At 33.3% G+C, this 22,483-nt stretch overlaps 5 protein-coding genes across 5 annotated transcripts; 3 read left to right on the forward strand and 2 right to left on the reverse strand.

Annotated features, from left to right (window-relative positions):
• The first annotated feature begins 720 nt into the window (after nucleotides 1-720).
• LOC107191067 (integrin beta-PS) lies at nucleotides 721-5,362 on the forward strand. The gene is made up of 10 exons (XM_015580015.1): nucleotides 721-845; nucleotides 1,807-1,972; nucleotides 2,051-2,351; nucleotides 2,436-2,664; nucleotides 2,769-2,853; nucleotides 2,926-3,573; nucleotides 3,645-3,956; nucleotides 4,033-4,233; nucleotides 4,555-5,058; nucleotides 5,151-5,362. Exons 2-10 carry the CDS (start codon nucleotides 1,808-1,810, stop codon nucleotides 5,214-5,216), a joined length of 2,511 nt encoding a protein of 836 aa, XP_015435501.1. The 5' UTR covers nucleotides 721-845; nucleotide 1,807; the 3' UTR covers nucleotides 5,217-5,362.
• A 3,668-nt stretch (nucleotides 5,363-9,030) lies between these two features.
• LOC107191087 (protein FAM134C-like) lies at nucleotides 9,031-12,470 on the forward strand. Its single transcript, XM_015580040.1, has 7 exons — nucleotides 9,031-9,226; nucleotides 9,621-9,939; nucleotides 10,903-11,028; nucleotides 11,102-11,198; nucleotides 11,314-11,464; nucleotides 11,567-11,695; nucleotides 11,830-12,470. The coding sequence occupies exons 2-7, from the start codon at nucleotides 9,698-9,700 to the stop codon at nucleotides 12,105-12,107; spliced, it is 1,023 nt and encodes a 340-aa protein (XP_015435526.1). The 5' UTR covers nucleotides 9,031-9,226; nucleotides 9,621-9,697; the 3' UTR covers nucleotides 12,108-12,470.
• A 1,665-nt stretch (nucleotides 12,471-14,135) lies between these two features.
• LOC107191098 (tRNA methyltransferase 10 homolog A) lies at nucleotides 14,136-16,060 on the reverse strand. The gene is made up of 7 exons (XM_015580052.1): nucleotides 16,030-16,060; nucleotides 15,610-15,957; nucleotides 15,164-15,473; nucleotides 14,641-14,787; nucleotides 14,479-14,584; nucleotides 14,259-14,420; nucleotides 14,136-14,179 (listed from the first exon to the last, which is right to left on the reverse strand). Exons 2-7 carry the CDS (start codon nucleotides 15,798-15,800, stop codon nucleotides 14,154-14,156), a joined length of 942 nt encoding a protein of 313 aa, XP_015435538.1. The 5' UTR covers nucleotides 15,801-15,957; nucleotides 16,030-16,060; the 3' UTR covers nucleotides 14,136-14,153.
• A 506-nt stretch (nucleotides 16,061-16,566) lies between these two features.
• LOC107191083 (NECAP-like protein CG9132) lies at nucleotides 16,567-18,025 on the forward strand. The gene is made up of 3 exons (XM_015580035.1): nucleotides 16,567-16,772; nucleotides 17,269-17,665; nucleotides 17,771-18,025. The coding sequence occupies exons 1-3, from the start codon at nucleotides 16,687-16,689 to the stop codon at nucleotides 18,023-18,025; spliced, it is 738 nt and encodes a 245-aa protein (XP_015435521.1). The 5' UTR covers nucleotides 16,567-16,686.
• Nucleotides 18,026-19,907: 1,882 nt separating this feature from the next.
• Nucleotides 19,908-22,252, reverse strand: LOC107191119. The gene is made up of 5 exons (XM_015580074.1): nucleotides 21,960-22,252; nucleotides 20,896-21,199; nucleotides 20,536-20,796; nucleotides 20,159-20,311; nucleotides 19,908-20,066 (listed from the first exon to the last, which is right to left on the reverse strand). Exons 1-5 carry the CDS (start codon nucleotides 22,250-22,252, stop codon nucleotides 19,908-19,910), a joined length of 1,170 nt encoding a protein of 389 aa, XP_015435560.1.
• Between the last annotated feature and the right edge of the window lie 231 nt (nucleotides 22,253-22,483).

Raw genomic sequence — 22,483 nt, forward strand, 5'->3', positions numbered from 1 at the left:
AACAAGTAAAGTATTTTGTACTTATATTTATGTTCATAAATGTTACAAGTTTTAAATAATAAAGGAGATAAGTTAGCTGAAAGCAACGTCAAAACGTATGCGTTTGAATCCCGCCTTTAGCGCTTCACTGGTTCACAGTTGAATCGCGCGCCAAAATGACGAACGACCGCGCAGACCAAGTTCAGGCACGAGTCTACATATCGAGCGGTTGTGCCGTCAGGCAAATGCCAACGCAGTGGGGACGGGGCTTAAGTCTCATTTTAAAAGGTAGTAATAGAGACACTAATAATAATAAATGTGTCGACGAGCCCTCGCTGCTTTCAGAGTGCGGTTCTTTAGAGCGGCACGGCCTTTGATTTGCGCAGCGAGAGGAGCGCCCTATATTTACAATATATATAGAGACTGTTTGTAAAAATAAAACAGAAAGTACTTAACTAAAATCAAACAAACTAACGTGACACTGCAACGCCACAAAACTATACCTAGATTCGCACGATCCTCACTCTTCAAAATCCAGGAAAAGAACTTGTATTCTTGTAAAACGGAAAAACTTATGATATTTCTAACGAACTGAATTATTATTTGAGCCTGAACGGTCAGATGTCACTTACATCGTATATATTTGTGCTTCCACCAGCTTCCACTCTATCTTATTCTCTTTGCAAGCACCCAATCGCGGAGTCAGTCAGAGATTTTGTGAGTCCATCGCTGTCTTGTGGATACAGTTGTTCGTGGAGTGCGTGCGTTTGATGGGTTACCTTTTATGGTGATTTGAGGAACAAGAAAACATTGGTCAAACTTGTGATGTTTTAATAGCAGATTGAAAGAGGGCCTTCTGAAAAAAAGTAAGCCTTTTATATTTCTTGACCGGTTACTTTTTCGGTCATACTTCACCGTTTTAATGTTCGCCTCTCCGTTTGCAAAGTGATAGCACTTTGTAAATATAAAGATGACGGCATCGTCTTGAATGAATAAGCGACCTGTCTTATGCTGCTGATATTCACATCCTGCAGGTATCTGAAATTTCAGGCATCTGAAAGATATGTCACAAATGTTTTCAATCTCTACGCCTGACAATTTTTTTTCGTTCGATAATACGAGAAATGTTTTTCAAGTTGAAAATTAAAGCGTGGGAGATCTTGTATAGCCGCACCTCAATTGCACTTTATTCCTTTGCTGGGGAAACAATTAGTTATCCTTCTTTCTTATATTTTTTCTTTTTTCACTTAGTTTCTTTCTTTTTGTATGTTCACATATGCCTCACATAGAAATGGCATAAACTGAATTAAACATGATCTTAAATAATTACTTTCTTTTTATTTCACCGTTAAAGTTAATTATAATTTCGTGTATAGTTATGGTTGAGTGTTAAAAAGAGGCGATGGGTTGACTCAGTCATTTAAGAATAGTCTCTTGCAAAGTTTCTGCTGTATTTATAAATGAAGCTACCACTTTGTCCCAATTTTAAATATTAATCTTATGTTATTTGTGCTTACCATATTAACCATTTTGATGTACATTTAATATCTTTGTATCTCAGAAAATAAAAATAGATTCTGAGTACATGTTGTTTAAGAATTTTGATGAGTCAACAGTTGCTGGAACATTACCTCACACCTGTTTCCTTATTTCCTAAAATGATTGTTATTTATATGCATCATTATTTTAGTTTAAAATATTTTGAATATTTCAACTTGTTTTATTATTTTTAAACTTTTTAATTTAATACAGATTAATAATTAGTTTATATTTTGAAAATGCTTGAAGTCATTATTTCAATATTAAATTTTATATCTATATATACAGAATGCGTGGCAGCTTAGGATGGACCATAACACTAGCGATTGTTCTATCGTTAGTAAAGGCAAATTATCCGCCTCCGGAAAGACTGACTGGAATGAATCCTTGCATCAGCAAGCAAACATGCCATGAATGTATACAGACACCACATTGTGCTTGGTGTGCTGCACCTGTAAGTTTTATGTTACTGTTACGTTTTATACCTTTTGCAAATATGTTTTTTTTATGAATGTTTTTATTTTCCTTTCAGAAATTCTCTGAAAAACGGTGCTTTTTACCAAATATAAATACTAAAATATTTGCAACATGTCCAGCAGAATATACATGGAATCCAGACAATGTTTTCAGTATGACAACACATCGCAATTTAACAAAAGGTGGTTATACCAGTGGTGCTGCGAGTAGTTATGAGTATTCATACACAAATTCTAGCTCATTTAGCTCTAGTTCACAATCGAACAGAGAAAGTAGTAGTAGCAGTAGCAGCAGTGGTAGAAGGCAAGAAGCTGTGCAGATTTGGCCCCAAGAAGTTAACTTAAAACTTAGGATAAGTAAGTTGTTATAACATCTGTGTACTTTTGAAAAATTCCAAAGAAAGGACAATCAGTATTTTCGACCAACATTAATATTTTCAGATGAAGCATACAGAATGAATTTTGCTTATTCACAAGCAGAAGACTACCCTGTTGATCTGTATTACCTTATGGATCTGAGTAAATCTATGGAAGATGATAAAAAGAAATTGTCAGATTTAGGCCAACTTTTAGTAGAAAGTATGAGTAAAATTACAAGTAACTTCCGATTGGGCTTTGGCAGTTTTGTTGATAAAGTTGTAATGCCTTATGTTAATACAATGCCAAAGTCGTAAGTTTCCAATAAATCATTATAATTTTTGTATAGATATAACTCCTCATTGTGATTTAAACTATTGTTTAAATAATACATTTATAATCATTTTCGTATTTCAGGCTGATAGAACCATGCGATGGATGTGCAGCACCATATGGTTATAAAAACATTATGACATTGTCTCAAGACACTAGTCACTTTGCAGTAAGTATTCGGTGATTTTTTTTTTTAATATATTTTTTCTTAACTCACATTTAAGTGTTATTACTTACACAGAGCCTAGTACGCAATGCTTCAGTGTCTGGAAATTTGGATGCGCCAGAAGGAGGGTTTGATGCAATTATGCAAGCTATTGTTTGCAGAAGACAAATTGGTTGGCGTGAAAAGGCTCGTCGACTCTTGGTATTTTCTACAGATGCTGGGTTTCATTATGCAGGAGATGGAAAATTAGGTGGAATTGTAAAGCCAAACGATGGTGACTGTCACTTAGATCGCACTGGACTCTACACTCACTCGTCTTTACAAGATTATCCAAGTATTTCTCAAATTAATTTAAAAGTCAAGCAGAATGCCATTAACATTATATGGGCTGTTACTGAAGAACAGATAAATGTATACAAAAGATTGACTAAACACGTGGAAGGATCTTTTGCTGGTAAATTGTCGGAAGATTCGAGCAATGTTGTAGAATTAATTCGGGAACAGTACGATGCGATCTCGAGTTCTGTAGAAATGAAAGACACGGCTAGCAGTGCCGTGAAAGTAAAATATTTCTCGAGGTGTTTGGGTACAGGACCGCTCATTGAGACTTCAAAATGTGACGGATTAAAAGTTGGAACACAGGTCGAATTTATTGCGGAAGTTGAAGTCACAAGTTGTCCGGAGAATCGAACAGAATGGAAACAGAAATTCGATATTTATCCAGTAAGTGTACAGATATATAACAAAGTTTTACAAAAAGTGGAATCACAGTTTAATATATTGATGCTTTTCAGGTTGGTATCAATGAAACTCTTACAGTAAATTTGGAAATGTTATGCGACTGCGAGTGCGAACGGGAAGGACTTATGTATGAACCAAAATCATCAGAATGTAATGGTGTAGGAACCTTAAAATGTGGCGTTTGTGAATGTTACGATGGTTTCTTTGGGAAACGCTGTGAATGCAGTCCCCATCAAGAAATGACTGGATTTGATAAACATTTTCAGTCTTGTAGACCCGATAATACCTCTCTAGTAGATTGTTCTGGAAGAGGAACATGTGCTTGTGGTCAATGCGAGTGTGAAGAAAGAGAAAATCCTGAAGAAGTAAATATACACCTAACTATTATTTAGTTTTAATTTTTACACTTAGTTTTTCAAAAATGTACATTATTTTTCCCAGATAATATCGAGTCATTTCTGCGAGTGCGATAATTTCTCGTGTGATCGCGATCAAGGTTTTTTGTGCTCGAATCATGGTACTTGCGAATGTGGACACTGTGTCTGCAACGCCGGATGGACTGGACCATCTTGTAATTGCAGGTCCTCTAACGAAACTTGTATTGCGCCAGGAACTACAAATGGAATATTATGCTCGGGACATGTAAGAATTACAATCGAAAAGTTCTACTTAAAAGTTATTAATTAATGTATACTGACGAGCAAACTTGGTTTCCACTGGGGGAAAAAGCGTCGTTGGGGTAAGGGCTTCCTATCACTTGGTAAATTTATTTCAAGTACTGAAATGAATGTTACACCGAATGTTAATTTGGTATAAATTTCAGTAACTCCGAGACCAAGAGGTAGGAGGTCTTTCCCTTGTGTCATTGGTCTTGCATCATTTTTTCTCCTAGCGAAAGCCGAGTTTACTCGCGAGGGTAAATGGTATATTGTTTGATTGTAACTTTGTTTTTCCTTATGCCAGGGAGATTGTGAATGTGGTGAATGTATCTGTCATGAAGAAGGAAACATGCGATATTCGGGTAAACATTGCAATAAGTGTCCAACCTGTCCGAGTCGCTGTGAAGAGTTGAAAAACTGTGTCTTGTGTCAAATGTATGGTACTGGAAACTTTAGTGATAAAGAAGAATGCGCTAAAAACTGTAGAGAGTTTGTTCCTGAACCAGTTGAAACAGTTATACCGGATGTTGATAAAGACGAAGAGTTGTGCTTCGGAATAGACGAGGACGACTGTAAATACAATTTCGTTTATTATTACAACGAAACAAATTGTTTGCAAGTCAGAGCACAAAAAGAAAGGGAATGTCCGCCACAAGTTTACATGCTGGGGATAGTACTAGGCGTGATAGCGGCAATTGTTTTAATTGGACTAGCACTGTTACTGTTGTGGAAATTATTAACAACTATACACGACAGAAGAGAGTTTGCAAGGTTTGAAAAGGAGAGGATGATGGCCAAATGGGATACGGTAAGCACCTGAAACATTTTTGTAAATCCGTTTGGTTACATTATAACGATTTCTAATATGAAACTGTTCATCGTAAACATTCTTTTCAACAGGGAGAAAATCCAATTTATAAACAAGCCACATCAACGTTCAAAAATCCAACATACGCTGGAAAATGAGACGAATGATTTGTATTCGGATTTTCTGAATATGTGAGAAACCATTACAATGCAGTGAATTCTGTTTTTTATATAAATTTTAAACTGGTTAATATTTAAACGGCGAACAAGAAACTTTATTACAGAGCGAAGGAAGCTTTAGCCGTAACATAGTGTAGTTTGTAACATTATAACTCGTAAGTATTTAATGGAAACTAATGAAATATGAAATTTTATCAAATTATTCATTAAGTACGCGATATTATAATACTGCCATATAACTTAGACTGCTATGTATGAGTGTGTACGTATGTGTGTAAGTGTAATTTATGTGTAATGGATAATGATTTCTATACAATGGAAAATTGTAACGAAGAAATGAATATCCACATGAAACATACGGTAATATAACGGTCTCAAGATTTACGGTTTACCGCGCATATTATATACAAGTGCCTTTTGTCTTACGACAAGAATATTGATATAATTTTTTCATTATCTTTGTTAATCTGAAATTGATGAAAAGTATTGATCATTCAGAAGGCTTCACTTGCATACATTAGATGAAGCCTTCATTTCACTAACATATTTATTGAGACTTTTTATAGATTAATATATTTCAAACGAAAAATACAAATAAGGCACATTGAATATGTGATATTGTAAGATCTAAATCGTTGTTCACAGATGTACTTTACGAAATGACGATCGTTTTCTTCTTACGTCTTCCTTGTTCTCACGCATGTTTTTTAAATTTTATAACGAATGGATTACAAATGTATGTAGAAAATTGTATAAATGTATAAAATAACAAAACGCATAGTAATAAGTATAAATCATATTTCTGTTAAGAAATACAAATGCTACGATTTTTCACTAGATGTATAAAATATGATATACATGAATGGTCATAAAGTTTTGTGGCCTATTCACAGTCTTATCTGAAAATAGGTGTAAAATTAACGCAGCTCTTTAAAGTGACTTAAATCAACATACAGAATGTACTCGAACATTAACACAATACTTTTACAATGTATTGTATAAATCAATTTTATATACACCAATACGATCTGATTCATAACTTTTACATTGTGCTGTTATTTAAGTATTTGAAAATAAAGACGAAATAAAGAAATTAAATACATTCAACTGCAAAACTAATTTCTTCTAATACAATCTCTAATAAGTACGGACAACTTTTACATTTGCATACATTTACCTATTAGGTAAATTATATACATATTGTTTGGATTTCAGTATTGATAATAATTAAAATACCAGCTTATCTTATGTTCTTATTGTAAGATAACACGAATACACACAACATTGTATTATCATCTATCGACAATACATATATTTTTGCGCGCGCATTTATATTATGTTGCCTTTGTAGCTTTGTTTTCGCAAATAAACTACTTCTACTTGAGTGTATTTTGTAAACTAAACTGACTGGAACGACTTGTGAAAATAGATAATAAAAATGAATAAACTGCAGATATTTATGCAAATTAGATTTTTGTGGCCTAATTTATTTACTCTTTAGAATTTTGTAGTCAAATAGAAATTTGTTTGCCTTATTACGGTTCCTATAAGGTTCAATAGGAAATAAACAATAATGATATGGTAACAGTAATTTTTTTTAATAAACGAGAAATGTCACAATTCGACTTTTCTTTCATAAATGTTATTACAACATAAACATATTTTGTTTAGGTTCTAGGTAAATTTATCCATATAAAAGTTAATAGATCCATTTATTTAGAACTTTATTTCTCGGTACAGTTCTATAGACATAATTTGCGCGTAAAATTTGATGCACGAACATAGCAGAATGACGTATCGGAGTTGCAATTTGACGATAAACAGCACGGTTCTGTGCGACAAGGAAAATTTATACGTATTTTGACAGTATCTAATGCGATCTTATCTTGGCCGAGAAATTGCAGTATGTAAAGAAAAATGATACAAAGATGTACAGTCAAGAAAATGATACAAAGAAAGATATACAGAGAAAAATGGTACAAAGTACCTATATTTAATAAAGGTCACGACGGAAATAAAGTGTATCTACAACTACATATGTATATAGTCTACATATAATTAACTATTTTCTGGTGAAGATACGTTAATTTCTTATTGATTATTTACTATTGCTCAAACACTCTGCGTTAATTGCATTATCCAGAATATAATTTCACTGATTTAAACAAACAGTACGATATTGCAGCTAAAATAAAACTTAAAGAAATGAATAAATACATACTTTGTTATAATGTATTTCACAATACGTTACATAATGTAATCGTGTACAAATAAACAAATTATTCGTAACTTTACATTCATTCCATTTACATGAAAAGGAATTGAAATTTTCTACGTCAACTGTAAAATAAAGACGATTAGCTTATGCAGCGATCAAACAATAGCTTCTTACGATTTCGCAATGTAATCGGAAGACAACTCTAACGAAAAAATACTCGTTTGTAGAATGCCTTAACCTTTCAGTATTGGAATTCCAAATTAATTTCCATTCCACCTTCTTTATTCTTCTCGTAAAAACTTCTTAACAGACGACACACTAAACAAATTGTAATGATTATTCATATGGTAAATCAAGTCAAAATATGTTTTTTACAGTTACGAGATAATTAGATTAAAAAAAAAATAATAGAAAGGATTAAACCGACCGGTTTTTGATTAAATATTATTTGGCATTGTGTGTGTATCTAGACATTTATTTCGTAAACATTGCGAAATTTCCAGGAACAGGGCACTCGATCATTTATAACGTTGCTGATACGGTAAAAGTGAAAACCTGACACAGCTGACCTCGCGCGTTTTAAAGTAGAATAAAATGATCAGAAGACTAACGCAAAACGTTAGAACTATTACCTAAACAGAGAGAATTTAATAGCATCATAATAACAATGGTGCAACGCCCCTTCAAAGGTGAAAAACACATTCACGTCACTGTTACTTAGTGGAAACATATGTATTCCTGTTTCTAAAGTTCATTGTATTCCACAAATTTAATTCGAACGATGAAAACACATCATCTCAGGATAACATGTACATATGTATATGTATGCGTGCATCAGACATTCAAATGTTAATGTTTTCTTTCATTATAGATTTGTCAAGTGTCAAAAATGCTGACGCATAATCGAAGCGGGAAAGTTTAAATTACTGCGTTGTTTAAAACTGTAAACTTTGTTTTATGATCTCATTTTGCAAAAAAATTAGTAATATATTGTTCATAATTAGCATACGAAATTTTATTCGCGTGTACAGTCTTTAAGAATATCAGCACAGCAGAATCATCACATACATATTTAAAGATCTTTAATAAGTTTCAAAATACCAACTGAATTTGTCACTATCCACAATAGTTAAAAAAACCACTATATGCAATGCTTTATGAAAAACGCAGCATATTTCCTCACAATTAATTAAAAGATCAATTTCTCAGAAGAGAAACGTCTCAGTAGCCTCAACTAAATAGATGAAGATATTTTAATGCATGTTGAAAAATGAGTAAGTATGACTTTTAAAGTTTAAAGGGATCGTAAACCAGAGTTCTACTGAAATAAACAAAAGTTTAAAGAATACGTGCAATGCATATAGACTACATATAGACGTAAGGAAGAGAATAACGCGAAAATTTGGTACTTTAAACTTTACAGAATGCGTGTTATTATATTACCTTATGGACTACCAATTCAATCGTTTGTAATGCGAAAAAAACATGGTGTCGTGTGAAACATCGTAAGTGCGACTAAAATTTAAGGATTTTACGCATTCCATAACACGTTGCGCGCTGTGCAACGGCGTCTCGTGTCACGATCGTCACGTGTGTTGCAGTAGACGAAGGTAGTAGGGTATGAGGAATAGCGTTCAAGCGCGTACGTATGTACGTCAGTACTGTCAGTAGTACGCGGGTAAGAGATACGACGTTAACTGGACACCGACTGGTGTTTACGAAAAAAAAAAACGAAAAGAAAGGACAAAGGAAGCCTGTCACTCGGAAGAAGGTATCCGCAAAATTGACAAGGGCGAACGTGGAATAGCGCGAGGGTGTACAATCCGTGTCTCTGTCTTTCCCTCGGTGACTATATCATTCCCTCCTTCTTTCTCGTCGATTGTCTCTTTCTCCGTGATTCGTTCTCTCTCCGTTTCGTAGCGTTCTAATCGTTCGTTCCTCGTCAGTCACATCGCTGCAGCCTTTAGTCCATCCTTTCATTTATATTCGCTTCTGTCCCTCTCACTTTCTGTTCTTTCATCTCTTTTCCACCAGGCCGTGTATCTCCCTCTCTTTCTTCCCTTCTCACTCTGTTCTTCGAGGCGAAGCAGAAGAAACCCCCGCGGTTGCTCGTTCGTTCTCAAAAGTCTTACTCGTTGTCACGCGCTAAAAATACTCCCGCACAGTCTTCCGAGGGTGTACCATGCCAAAGGAGAACGGGAATTAGGACGACAAAAGCAGTCAACATCGACCTGGAACTGTCATGGAACGGCTCTCGAGAGTGGCATGTTATTTTCGATGGATGAGAAACGCGACACCTTATGATACGAGCGAAGAAGCGGCTCCCGTCGACGATGGCAAAACCGTGGAAGTTGAACGGTGTAAGAATGTCGGGTGCAATTACGAAGCCTCGAAACGGCTGTGTAGCATTCTGGAGAGTATCCTTCTTTGGGAGAACTCGGTGAACAGTATCTCCGTCGTCATCGTGTTCAACATACTGTTTTGGTGAGTTCTTCTACCCGTGGGACACTGTGCGTCATTTCTCAGCTCTGGTGTAATGCGTTATCCGCGAAATACGATACTATTTCGCGATTACGATTTTTCTACTCTGCTACGTACATATATATATATATGTGTATATGATAGTCGTTATAGCCTTGGTTTGCTTCAACGAAACGAGATTCGCAATATTGACGCAATCCGCTAAACAATGAGTAACATACGCTTCTTTTGTACGGTGTATAATTGATCGTAGAAGAATCACCGAATTTTGCACATACTAAACGCGGCTTTAACGGTAGTGATATATCAATAAAAATTTCGTGCATCAAAGATTGTCGGGTGATTACTAGTAGCAGCTGTCTTCTAATGCTTTGCGAGTGATTCGCCTTCTAGGTCAAGGTTTGTTTAAGCGTGTGGCGTTTCGGCGTTTGATGTCAGTTGTAAATAACAAGTACGTATCAATATACGAGTGCTTCACGACCCTTCGCGTTTTCCGTACGTGTTCCTTCACGATAAGTGAATGAATAACGTCAATCGCATGACGTTATTTACGCATACTACAGACATAAGTTGATATACAAGCGGTCATTGATGGGTTTCCTCTGGTGCGAGGCGATACACCGTTAAAGTCGTTTCTTTTCCCGTAATTGCGTTCACTCATGACGTTTTTGTTTGCTTTGTCGCATGAATTGCATCTTCCCAGCGTATTTTCCCACCAGATCTATAGTACGATACTAGATGGCACTACGTGTTAATAATTAAAAAGTATAATCGCGCGACTGGCTTGACGTGTTTAAAACACGTGAACTTTTTATAAAATTCTTTACGCTGATGGAAATGATGTATACGTGAAACGATGTATACATTATCGGAGTAACTTTTACTTCGATTGAAAATGACGAGCTATTAGATATTCGATTGAAGTATATTATTATTTGTAGTATTAATTTGTCCCATACATTTCAGGGGAATTATTGTATTAGAGGTCCGTGGCTTTGCTGCAGCCAGCAGTGCTGCGCTGGTCGTAGTTCTCTGCTATAGTACCATAGAAGCCCAAATCCAAAAAGAGAACAAAGCATCAGATACAGCTATGTAAGTGTTAGAATTCTACGTAATTTATGCTTGTATATTTGAAATTGCCTTTATCTAAATATATGTTTTATAGATCTTGTGCAAAGCCAGAACAAATTGAAAAGATTGGGAAGAAAGTGAAATCAGTAATTCATAGTCTGAAGCAGTTGAGAAAAGATCAACCAGGAGTGGTAAAATTTTATTGATTACTTAAAGACTTTGTATTACACATTTGGTATATAGTACAGTTTAGAAAAATGAATTACAGCATTGGTTCTCGCTTAAAAATATTAAAATTGGTTTTAGTTTTGTACTGCAGTGTGCTCTCTTTCTTTGGGCTTATGGATCATTGGTCGCGCTATAAATGGTGTACTTCTTACATATACATTATGTATGAGCATACTCCTTGGACCTGCATTATTATTAAAGCTACCCAACAAGATGTTACCACATAAAGGTGACTAATATGACATTAACAATGATAATAAGGGAAATATTAACATTGACATGTTATACAACATGTGTTTATGTAGATTGTAACAAATATTTTTTATCACAGAATGGGATAGTGAAATTGAAGAATTTTTACCAGCAGTAACTGAAGACAATCTTCAAGTTCTTACAAGAGCAGGAGAATCAGGGGATCATTCTCCAACACCAACAAGTGTGTTGTCTGATGCTCAAAATGGTATGATCTAATATTTAATATATCGTTTAGTTGGTACTTTATCTGAATATGGGAATAGTCTGTTCTCATAAATATTTATTCTCTTTTCTTTTTATTAAACACTTGAAGTGAATATACAAGTTGTTTGATTTTAGAATTTTTTAATGACGAAGACCTTATGGGTCTAAAAATGCCATCACACGAAGATGGAAGCACCGATGGTGTAGAGGTTTCTGAATTAGAACTTAGTGCTGAAGAAACTGACGTGGATGGTATTAAATTTCAAAGTGGCCACTTTGAGAAAGGATCATCTTCCGAGGAAGAAGCAGAACTTGAACCTTTATCAAGAAAATCAATTAGTCATAGTGATGAAAGTGGTAGCGAATTTGAAATAATCGATAGTCAGGATGTTGACGAGTTCGACATTGCATAAAAATTACAGGCATGTGAACTGTGAAGTTATTATTATGCCGAATAGCATTAAAACGGCTGACCCTTTTAAATATACTTTAATTGGATAATGATCTAATCAAAATTATTTTGCTACATCTTAGCTACCTGCTTCAATTTATCAAATGAATACTATTGGAAATTTTCGTTAGTGTCATCGGAGAAGTATACTTATTTGTAGAAAAGTGATGCCCAATCATTTTATTAGATTTGTATCCGAAGTAAAAATTTAAGTGATTAGAATTAGAGATTTTTTGACTTTGTGCGAATGATAGCTTCTCAGTAGTTGACTTATCTTGATTGTATACTTATGTTAAAGTATACTTACAAAGTTGTACATATTATAGGCGGAAAAGGAATTCTACCACCTTAATTTTTATTTTTGGTGATATACAAACAAATTAAGTATGTTTTGTAGTACGTGTACGAAATCTTTGGTGTATATAAAAGTTCGATTATCATAAAGAAATTTAAAAAAACATCGATTAAATAAGTAACTTTTGTCAATTTAAATATCGTTTCGACTTTCATGGACGAAAACAATTTTGTATATATGTATCACATATAAAAAATCTTTACCTGTAAATTGCAACTAAGAAATTAGAATTTACAATACTAATACGCAGGTAGAAAACGAATAGAAATTATTATAGAGAGTCCTGTTTTTGATATTGCAAAAGTTATGTGTAAGAAGAGAATTTGATCCATCAGAAAATTTGTTTCAATATTTCATAAATACTCAGATATGATGTTATGTACCATTAAGTTCTATACTTGGTCTAATTTTTCGGATTTACCGGAGCATAAACAACTTATTTCATTGATTATGCAGATCTCATAATTAAATTCTGTTTAAACATTACAGAAATCTGTTATAATTATGGAAAATACTTAAATTTTGCAATGGTTTATTGATGAACAAAAGAACATGCATCGTAAATTAGTATTACTTTAAAAACACAAGATTTTTGTTGTACGCTTACTGTTAAAAATGATACCACTTATGTAAATATATAGTTTCAAAGCAACATTTTATTAGTTTCCTCCAAATTTTGCAAAAATTGATCGACTTAAGGTGCATTACTTTAATGTAAAGGAGTCCAGAAATGAGCTTTAATATGTACGAATAACTAAAAGTAAAAATTATGCAAAAAAATGTCTATTGGAAAACTATGTTTTAAGAAAGATATTTAGCATAGTCCGTTCAGAAATGTTGAAACAGTAATTTTTTAGTTATAACAATCATATTGAATTTCCTTGAATGTGATGTGATATTTTTCACAATATATATAAAATTTTCTAGATTTCTAATCTATTTTTACAGTTCTACTTTATGCTGAGACGATCAATGTAAATGAAACATGTATGTAAATAATATGAAAATATAGTAACAATATTTTTAAAATTTTTTTTGCGTAGTCTTGCAAAATTTGAGAAAAGTTTATTAATAATTCTTTAAAGATGCGATTGGCAAATTTATATTTCACCTTTTCTAATTTTACTCTACATAAGAGATATCATGTTTAAAGTAAATCTGTCATAAATATCTTGAATAAAACAGACATCTTTAATTTATTACAAATTTATGATATTATACACTTTGAGATCCTTCACACATTTATGTACACGTAATACATAATTTATTTGGAAAAAGTAACTTGTGTTTTGTTGTTGATATGCATAGCATTTATATTTTTTTATTTGCAGCAAAATTTCAAAATGTACTGTGATAATAAATGCATATAATGCGGTAATAAGAATAAAAGATGGTAAAACTGTAATAACTTGTATTATAAAATTATATACAATGCAATACTGAGAGAGTTGAATTTGATTCGTTATACAACTCATGTTTATGTACAATGCAATATTACACTTGATTTATTTACCTACAGAATATATTTGTATTATGTACATACATTATTTGTATTTCCATTATCAGTAGATTGCATATTTGTTTCTCTTGTGACATTTGTGTAAAAAATATTTTCTTCTTTTTTACAAATATTTAGGGTGTCTTTGTTTTCTTCTAACAATAAGGTAGGCTCAGAAATTCTATCTGTAACATAATTTTATTATGGACAAGAATCATTCATATTTTAAACATTTATATTTAAGCTTATATAAACTGTACCATTTGTCTCACAAACATTTTCCTCATCTTCACAATTCTTTAATGTGCTTTCGTTTTCTTCTAATAATAAAATAGGTTGAGCATTTTTTCTTTCTGGTAGCACCTGTAAAAATGCTTCTTGCCACGTTTTCCCTTCACTAACTCGAAGCAAAATTTCAAACACTGCAAAAATTGTATTGCTATACTCAGCTATACGACAAAAATGTAATACCAAACATACCATGGTCAACAGTTAAAACCTTCCTAGCCTTCATTTGCAAGAATTCGTCTAGAGGGAGTCGACCATGCCTCACACCAGCCTCTTTGGCTAACTTATGACACAGTCCCTGAAAGTGTAAACATTATGTAAGAAGATTTATACAATCCCAACAAGTTAGCTTACCTTATGACTATTATGATCAACAAGACCACCTATAACGTACACACAATCATGTTCCAGATGATTGATTATATTTTCCGATTCACTGGTTAGATATATGACCTTCTCTTTTGGATAAACATTCAAATATGATTCAACATAAAATTTTACCTACAATATAATTGTAAAATGTCTAAGTGTATTAACGAGGAAACTTTGGTAACCAAAAGTTTTGGCTTTTTAAAACTGCAAGGTTTATTTATTTAAACAACAAATTTTTTGAATTTAATTGTTGAGCATAAAAAGTTATTCAATTTTCATTCTAACAATTTTTTTATACCTACTATAGTTTTTATGATATACAGGAAAACACACATTAACTTTAAAGGGATATTTTCACCTTAAAGAATCAAAAAGTTGCCTGATATTTCTACAGAGGTCCCCCACAAACCTGCAAAGTTTCAAAAAAATCAGAACTTTCAGGTTACAAAAGTTCCCTTGTAAGCACTTAATTTTTTTTTAATAAATTGCAAAGTATACTACATACATCCCAGTGTTGATATCCATTGTGTTTTTGCATGTGCATTCTCGAAGTACCATTAAAACTAGTAAGCGAAAATTGCATCGGTGCAAGAGCCCTTCTGTTCAAAGTATAACATCTTAGTATCTGCTTCGTTAATTTTGCAACATCTTTATCAATCATTAGGTCATCAAAAGACATATCAATGGTCACTCCAACTTTACAATTACTATCCGCCATAGTGCTTTTTTTTAAGGCTTTCCTAGATGGTCCTAGGTCTATATTATGTGCACGAGCATATGCACGTTTTTGCTTTGCTTTTTCTCGTTCCTTCAATCTATAAAATCATATTAAAGCACCACTATTAGAAATTTTGATACACAATCTGTAGTCATTGTTAAGTTTATATAAAGCTCTAATTATGTAACAAAATTATTCAACTTTTGAGTTAAAGAATGAAAAAATGTGAATACCTTTTTTCACCCTTTCGTTCCAGCCACTTTTCTTTTTTTTTAATTTTTTTCAATTGACGTTTACTCATATTCGGATTTAATTCCGACAATTTGTCATCGACATTACCGTAATCTTTGTGATTAGAGTCGTTTATATTGTGTTCATCATTTTCTGTGTTTTCCGAGTTATTTGTGTCCTTTTTGATCTCCATGTTCTAATGAAAAATTCGGAAAGAAGTAAAGAACTTGTGTTTCCGCTCATAAGTGGAATAGGGAAATCGGAATCTTATTTGAATTTACATGGGGATAGAACGAGTTACATATTCAGTGGCTGATACGATCGTTTTATCTCTTCTGTTTCATTAAGTACTGCAAAAAATAGAATACGTATAAGTATGTGTCAAATACTGGCGAATTTCATAAATTATTTTAAAAAATAACCATTATACTTCACATGTCATGGCTGTACCACGAGTGTTGCCTATCATTTGCTACTGGTTGCTATAATCAAAATAAAGAGTTAATAGTCATTTGCAACTTGCAAGCAACTATACTGAACTCTCTATATACATAGATGTGTGTATCAGCATCGTAAGGATCAGAATCAGCTCCTTCTGTGGTGTATCTTAGAAACTTGTAAATGTCTTAATATTTTTGGAGAGTGGCCCTAGGCCCCAGTGTTAAACATTCTAAACAACGCTAATAAATTACAATTCAACGTATAAATGCTAGCATACAATGCAGTGTCATTACTATCAACGAAAACCCATTGGAGAATAGTTTTCACGGTAGCTGGCAACTGATTGCTCAAACTGATATCGAAAATCTAGTTAAAAAATTGTATACATGAAAATTAGTCTGTTTCGATTCAAAGTACTAGTTGTACTTATTATACATATGTAGAAGACTATCTATTATCGCTGGTGAAATAATCTGTGGTTAACGGTCTTTGTGGGGGGATGGGAGGCGTGACTAGAGATAGAGTTATCAAATCACGGCGGAGATTCGTCACAAAATATAAACGAATTTTCAAATAGCACTTCGTCAAGTACAGCTCTGAAACATCTGCGCTTTCTCCGTGTTTTGTCAAAAAGTACAATGGATACGTACGAAAGTGTATTGCTCGTAAAGAGTGAAGTATTTATGTTTAAAATACCACCAAGGTCAATGAATAGGGGTTATCGGTATGAATCGATTCTTTCTTTTAACAATACTTTCTTCGAAAATATTTCATTTTACTAAAAAAAAAAACCACAGTGCATACATAAATGTACGGTTATGCACGAGATTTCACTTGCCATTGACAAGGCAACACAATGTTTTGTATTTTTTAAAAACCTTTAATCAGAATTTCGTACTATTAATACGTCAGCAAAAATTATACCGGAACTTGTTGACAGATTAACATATTGTTACATCTAGAGCATATTGCTATAAAATTTTTATCTACATTGTAGTTCATATAATTGTTTTATGATTTCATTATAAGACATTAACATTATACAATCTCGGATAATTTTGACAGGTCTTATATATTTTAAAACAATGCAAGATTGTAATCTCAATTAATGTAGAAATGTATTAATTTTAAACTAGCATGAAAATATGGATATCATTGTACAGACCTAATAGTATTTATGTTTCAAAATAGAAATTGACCGTTTGTATGTATGTCTATAGAGCAGCTGATTGGAACCTCCAAGAGCCTACATGGACTGGCCGTATGCGTCTTGTATCTCAAGGAAATTTAACAGCTATAAAACTTGAAGATAAGATTACGGGTGAATTATTTGCCAAATGTCCAATTGAAAAATATCCAGGCATTGCAGTCGAGCCAGTCACAGATTCTTCACGTTACTTTGTTCTAAGAATTCAGGATGATAATGGACGATCAGCCTTTATTGGAGTTGGATTTTTGGATAGATCGGATAGTTTTGATTTAAATGTTGCACTTCAGGATCATTTTAAGTGGCTTAAAAATCAAGAACAAATAGAAAAGGAAAAGGATGAACCGAAACAGGAGCTAGATCTCAGATTCAAAGAAGGGGAAACCATAAAAATCAACATGAAAATTACTGTAAGATCATTTGACTGTTTTATAGACACTTGTATACGCAATTTTCATAGAAATAGTAGATGTTACATTAAAGAATGAACAATGAAATTTGTAACTGTGATATAGAAAAAGGATGGCAGTGAAGTCTCTTCCAAGGCAAAGCAGCGTCCAAATGCAGGTATTGGTTTGCCTCCTCCACCAGGTGGTGTAAAAATTGCACCACCTCCAGCCAAAACTCCAACTTCATCCCCTGCACATAAACCTGCTCAAAACCAAGCTACAAGTTCTGAATGGGGAGAATTTGCCAGTGCGTCACAACAACCACAAACCCAACAGCAACAACCGTCAACAGTAGGCAATTCTAGTTGGGTACAATTTTAACTTTGTGCAAGTTGTATTAAAATTTAGTGTAGCTGTGCTATAGAATCATAGGTGGTGCATATATATATTAATTTTGTATATGCACGTACACCTTGATATGTATGCATACATATACCTTTTAAGGGTAATTATTGACAAAGATGTTTCTATGTGTATAGTAAATTAGTTACAATATTTTTAGAATGTGACCTTTACTGTATTATAGTGGAGTACTTATAAATTTCTATAAATTTCTGTTATGATTCAATGTTGAAAGCAGTTATACAGAATGAATCTGTATCCATGAATCGAATATCTAATACATGCTACATTTCAAAAAAAGATTACTTACAAAGATAAATGCACCTGAAAGCTTTAACTATTCATTTTGATGATTTGACAAAAAAAAATGTTTGAGATCCAGAATACACTTGCATGTAAAGATTCAGTGAAAAATCTGCCACAGGATTATAGTTTAGCGTTTTCTTCCTGCCATTTATATTTTTGCTACTTCTATGAATAATCCAGAGAAATGTACATATAATTACAATCCTCATTTAAATGAATTATAAAAAGGAGTGTAATACTCATATTTTTTATATATGTAGATACCATATAAGTTTAGTGCCTTGTACAGATTTGTCTTTAAAAGATGAGACAGCCTGAATTACAAAAACAGGGAATTAATGCACAGAATAAAGAAAAGGTAATAGAAATCTATGATACCTAAACATGAGAACTGTCAGCAAAAAAGCTTGTTTTGCACAGTATTGAAGTTAATATGCAATAAAAATAAACTCAGTATTTTCTATTGCATGGATACAATCTTTGTTAAAACCCTTAAAGGTGTATAAATTAAATATTGGTGTATGCAGTCTTAGTTTACATTAGTTTCTGGTGTTTGTACATAAAACAAAAATTGAAGAGGCTCACACTGAAAAAGAAGGCCTAATTCTATGGGTATTTCAAATTTTTTAATTTATGTCCTGATTTGAAATCTACAGGTTTACAAGAAAACAGTTTTACGTTGTTTTCGTTCTAGCACCTAATTATACATCAGATATCATGTTTTTCTACCGTATTTTCATATTTTTAAAAGCAACACTTTAAAAACTTATTTTACATGATGTAAATTTCAGTTCGATACTTTTTAGACTAGTTAAAAGTTTATAAAAACGCTTGTAAAAATTATGCGCTGGATTGCATTAAAAAAGATAAACAAATGTAAAACATAGCTGTTTTACAGTAAAAAAATACTGTTAGAAAAAATCTAAGAAAAACTATTAAACACGGAGATGTGATCTATATTCGAAATGTTCGTTGAAAAATAAATTTATTACATATCTTTGTTTGCAAGAGTGGGGAAGAGTTGAATGTTTCATGTACATATTATGAATAATTATCTAAAGATGATATGAAATCCTAAATTGTGCGACTGTAAATTATTTACAGACATAAAAGTTAGATCTTGTGCGAATAGAATAAGTGATGAAATTACTTATATAGTTTAGTATCATTGTACTAGGTAAATGATACTGAACGACGTTGTTAATAATGTGTATGTTAATATTTAGTATAACGACAAAAATATCGTGTAATTCCATAATTTACATTCCGTTCTTAACTTATAAAAAAAAAATTATTACAAGTTACACACGTATCCGTGTGTCGTATGATAAATATATACCATATATAGCGCAGTTCGTCACGTTGCAGTAAATGAAAAATGCTGTTGTTTTCTATTGTATATTTTCATTTTTAGTTATAATAAATTGCATAATTACTAGTACACAATGAATCATTAAAAATCATATTACAAATAATACTTTGTAAATAGATAAATGATAACAGCAGTTGGAAATTTTATTTTATCACAAGATTATTTCGTCTTCTTAATAAATAATCAACAACGTTTATTACGAGCAACGTTAAGCCTTAAACTTCGCATGGCCATAGCGCGACTAAAGTGACGTTGCACTGGACGTTGAAGTTGTCCATTGACTAGACTAGAATCTTCGTCGCATTCCACGTTGCTCAAAACTACTAACAGTACACCAAGCACCTGCAATATTAAAAATATTCTAAATGAGTTCACTTTAATACAAAGTGCAATGTTAATAATGAAATACGCTTTTGCTCTCTTATCTTACGTACCAAACATATAATTATCAGTAATGTGTAGATATGTATACTCGCAGCCGGAAGTGATTCTACTTCTCTTAGAGCTTCAGCAGCTTCAGAGAGATCTGGTTTTAATTCAAGAGCATGTCGCAAATGTATGGCTGCTTCTTGGTAATGGCCGTATGCCTGCGAAGAGAAAATACACACTCCTAAGACTATGTACACTTTAATTTCACTATTTCATTCATTTTTGTATATCACATATGTGTGATGCTCAGATTTCTAAGTTAGCATACTTTATTAGATAAACGCAGAATGTGTTTTTGTAGTATTGAAAAGGTGTTAGCGAATGTGTTAAAAAGTAGTATTAATGATACACACTAAAATATATCATTAGAATTTTAAATCACCTTGAATATTTGACCAAGCGTAAGATATTGTTCCCATGCGTTGCGATCTGGAGGTTGTAGCTCCAAGGAACGTCTCGCTAAATGTGTCGCATCGTCTAAGTATTGTTGAGCCAATAACACTCTAGCCAAATTTAACAAAACTTCGGCATTATGCGGTGATACAGCGAGCGCTCTTCGAAAGCACTCGATCGATCTTTGCGCGTCGCCTTTTATACGCCAAAAATTTCCTATTTGATTATAAAGTTGTACTGATTTTGGTTTCTGGAAAACAATTCAATCGAATAATCAGTGAGCATACAACATTCGACCGGTTACATCTATTTCATCTTGTTACAAGTATTCGATGTAGCTTGGACGTACTTCTCGTTTAGCTTTTATTAAACGTTTCGCTAATAGATCGATATCGACATTCATAGTTTTACCGCCATTCTTCTTGAACATGAGCGTTACATTAGGTTCTGGAACCAGCGGATGTTTATCTCTGTTGGCGACACCGAGCAGGTTGTCGTAATTGGTGAAATTCACAGGCTTTCCACAGTCCAAGATTATGTCCTCGCATTGTTGACCAGACGTACACATGACTTGTTCGCCCGACGCCTGAGACGATAGAGGAAACTGCTCGGTAGCATTCGGAGTATCCTTCAACACGTATGACGAGAATCGTCTGCCAAGGGGACCAAAGTTAGGGCTTTTTTAACGCTGAAAGAACAGTAAGCCACACACAAATACTAACTACAGGAAGAAAAAGAAAATTATGTCGGATTAATTAAAACATTACGAAAAATAGGTATAGTTAAATAAAGTGAAAAAAAATAGACTTCGACGTAGTTTTTTAGACTATTTGAATATTTCTTACGTATATGGTGTATAGTGCATTGCTCTATCCAAAATCATATTCTATTGCTCATGCACAATTGCTGTCTAGGAAATATACATATATTTGTATTTGAAGTGAATAATAATCCAATTGGAAAACGTGCAAAAGTGACTATTTCTTGGATCTATAAGAATGGTAACCTTTTTTTTATAAAGTGCTAATCAGTAAATAATAAAATCGACTATAAGACGATCGCAGCGAATTATCCGACATAGGAAGTCATTTTCCACATAAATTCTATTGCTATTCTTTCGGCTTAAATCTTGAAAATTTTGGAAATATTTCAATAATTCATTTATCGGAAGATCACAGACGTGTGTCTTATTTTCATAGTGGAATTTCCCAATTATTGTACAATATAAACAACAACTAACTCGAATTTCGTATAGACTTAGTAAACATCAGGCATTCAAACTTTAAAAGTAGAAGCTCTGGTGATTCATTGTGTCTAACAAATCTACATAAACAATATTATCTTAATATTCAAAAACAGGACATGCCACTCTGCTCTTACCCAGTATTAACCAGAGTTCTCATGGTATCTTACCGTTCATGATTTCCGGAGAGAACATTTTTGCAGTCTTGACAGTAAGGTTGTATTTTTTCGTGTTTCTCGGAGACAGCGGTTCTGCTCCAACTTTGTCCATTACCAACACCGATACTGCTCGACAGGATATCAAAAATCGGATCATCTTCCACCGTGCTCACGAATTCTGTTGTCTTGACGACTTTATCAGCACTGAGCCTCCAAGAGGTTCGTGAGTTTGTGAGTTTCGCTTGGAGTATCAGGAAGCAAAACAAATAGCCGATGACACGACCGTCGACACCAACAACTTGCATTCTCCCGCTTCGGAAAAACCGATCAAAACACGTTGCTAATTCGAAAAATCGTCTGCTTTCAGGGTCCGGGCACTCTTACAAAAATCCGAGGACATGCACAAGCTTCTGGAATACACAGCAGGAGGCGTTGATGCAGTTCTTTGTAAACGCTGACGTACGCATCTATGTAGAGTTTTTGGCGTAGTTGCTTAGCGACAAAATAATGAGAATTCGGCTTAACGTAGATATTAC

This window comes from Dufourea novaeangliae, unplaced genomic scaffold, assembly GCF_001272555.1.
Source record: "Dufourea novaeangliae isolate 0120121106 unplaced genomic scaffold, ASM127255v1 scaffold221, whole genome shotgun sequence".
Classification (NCBI taxonomy): Eukaryota; Metazoa; Arthropoda; class Insecta; order Hymenoptera; family Halictidae; genus Dufourea; species Dufourea novaeangliae.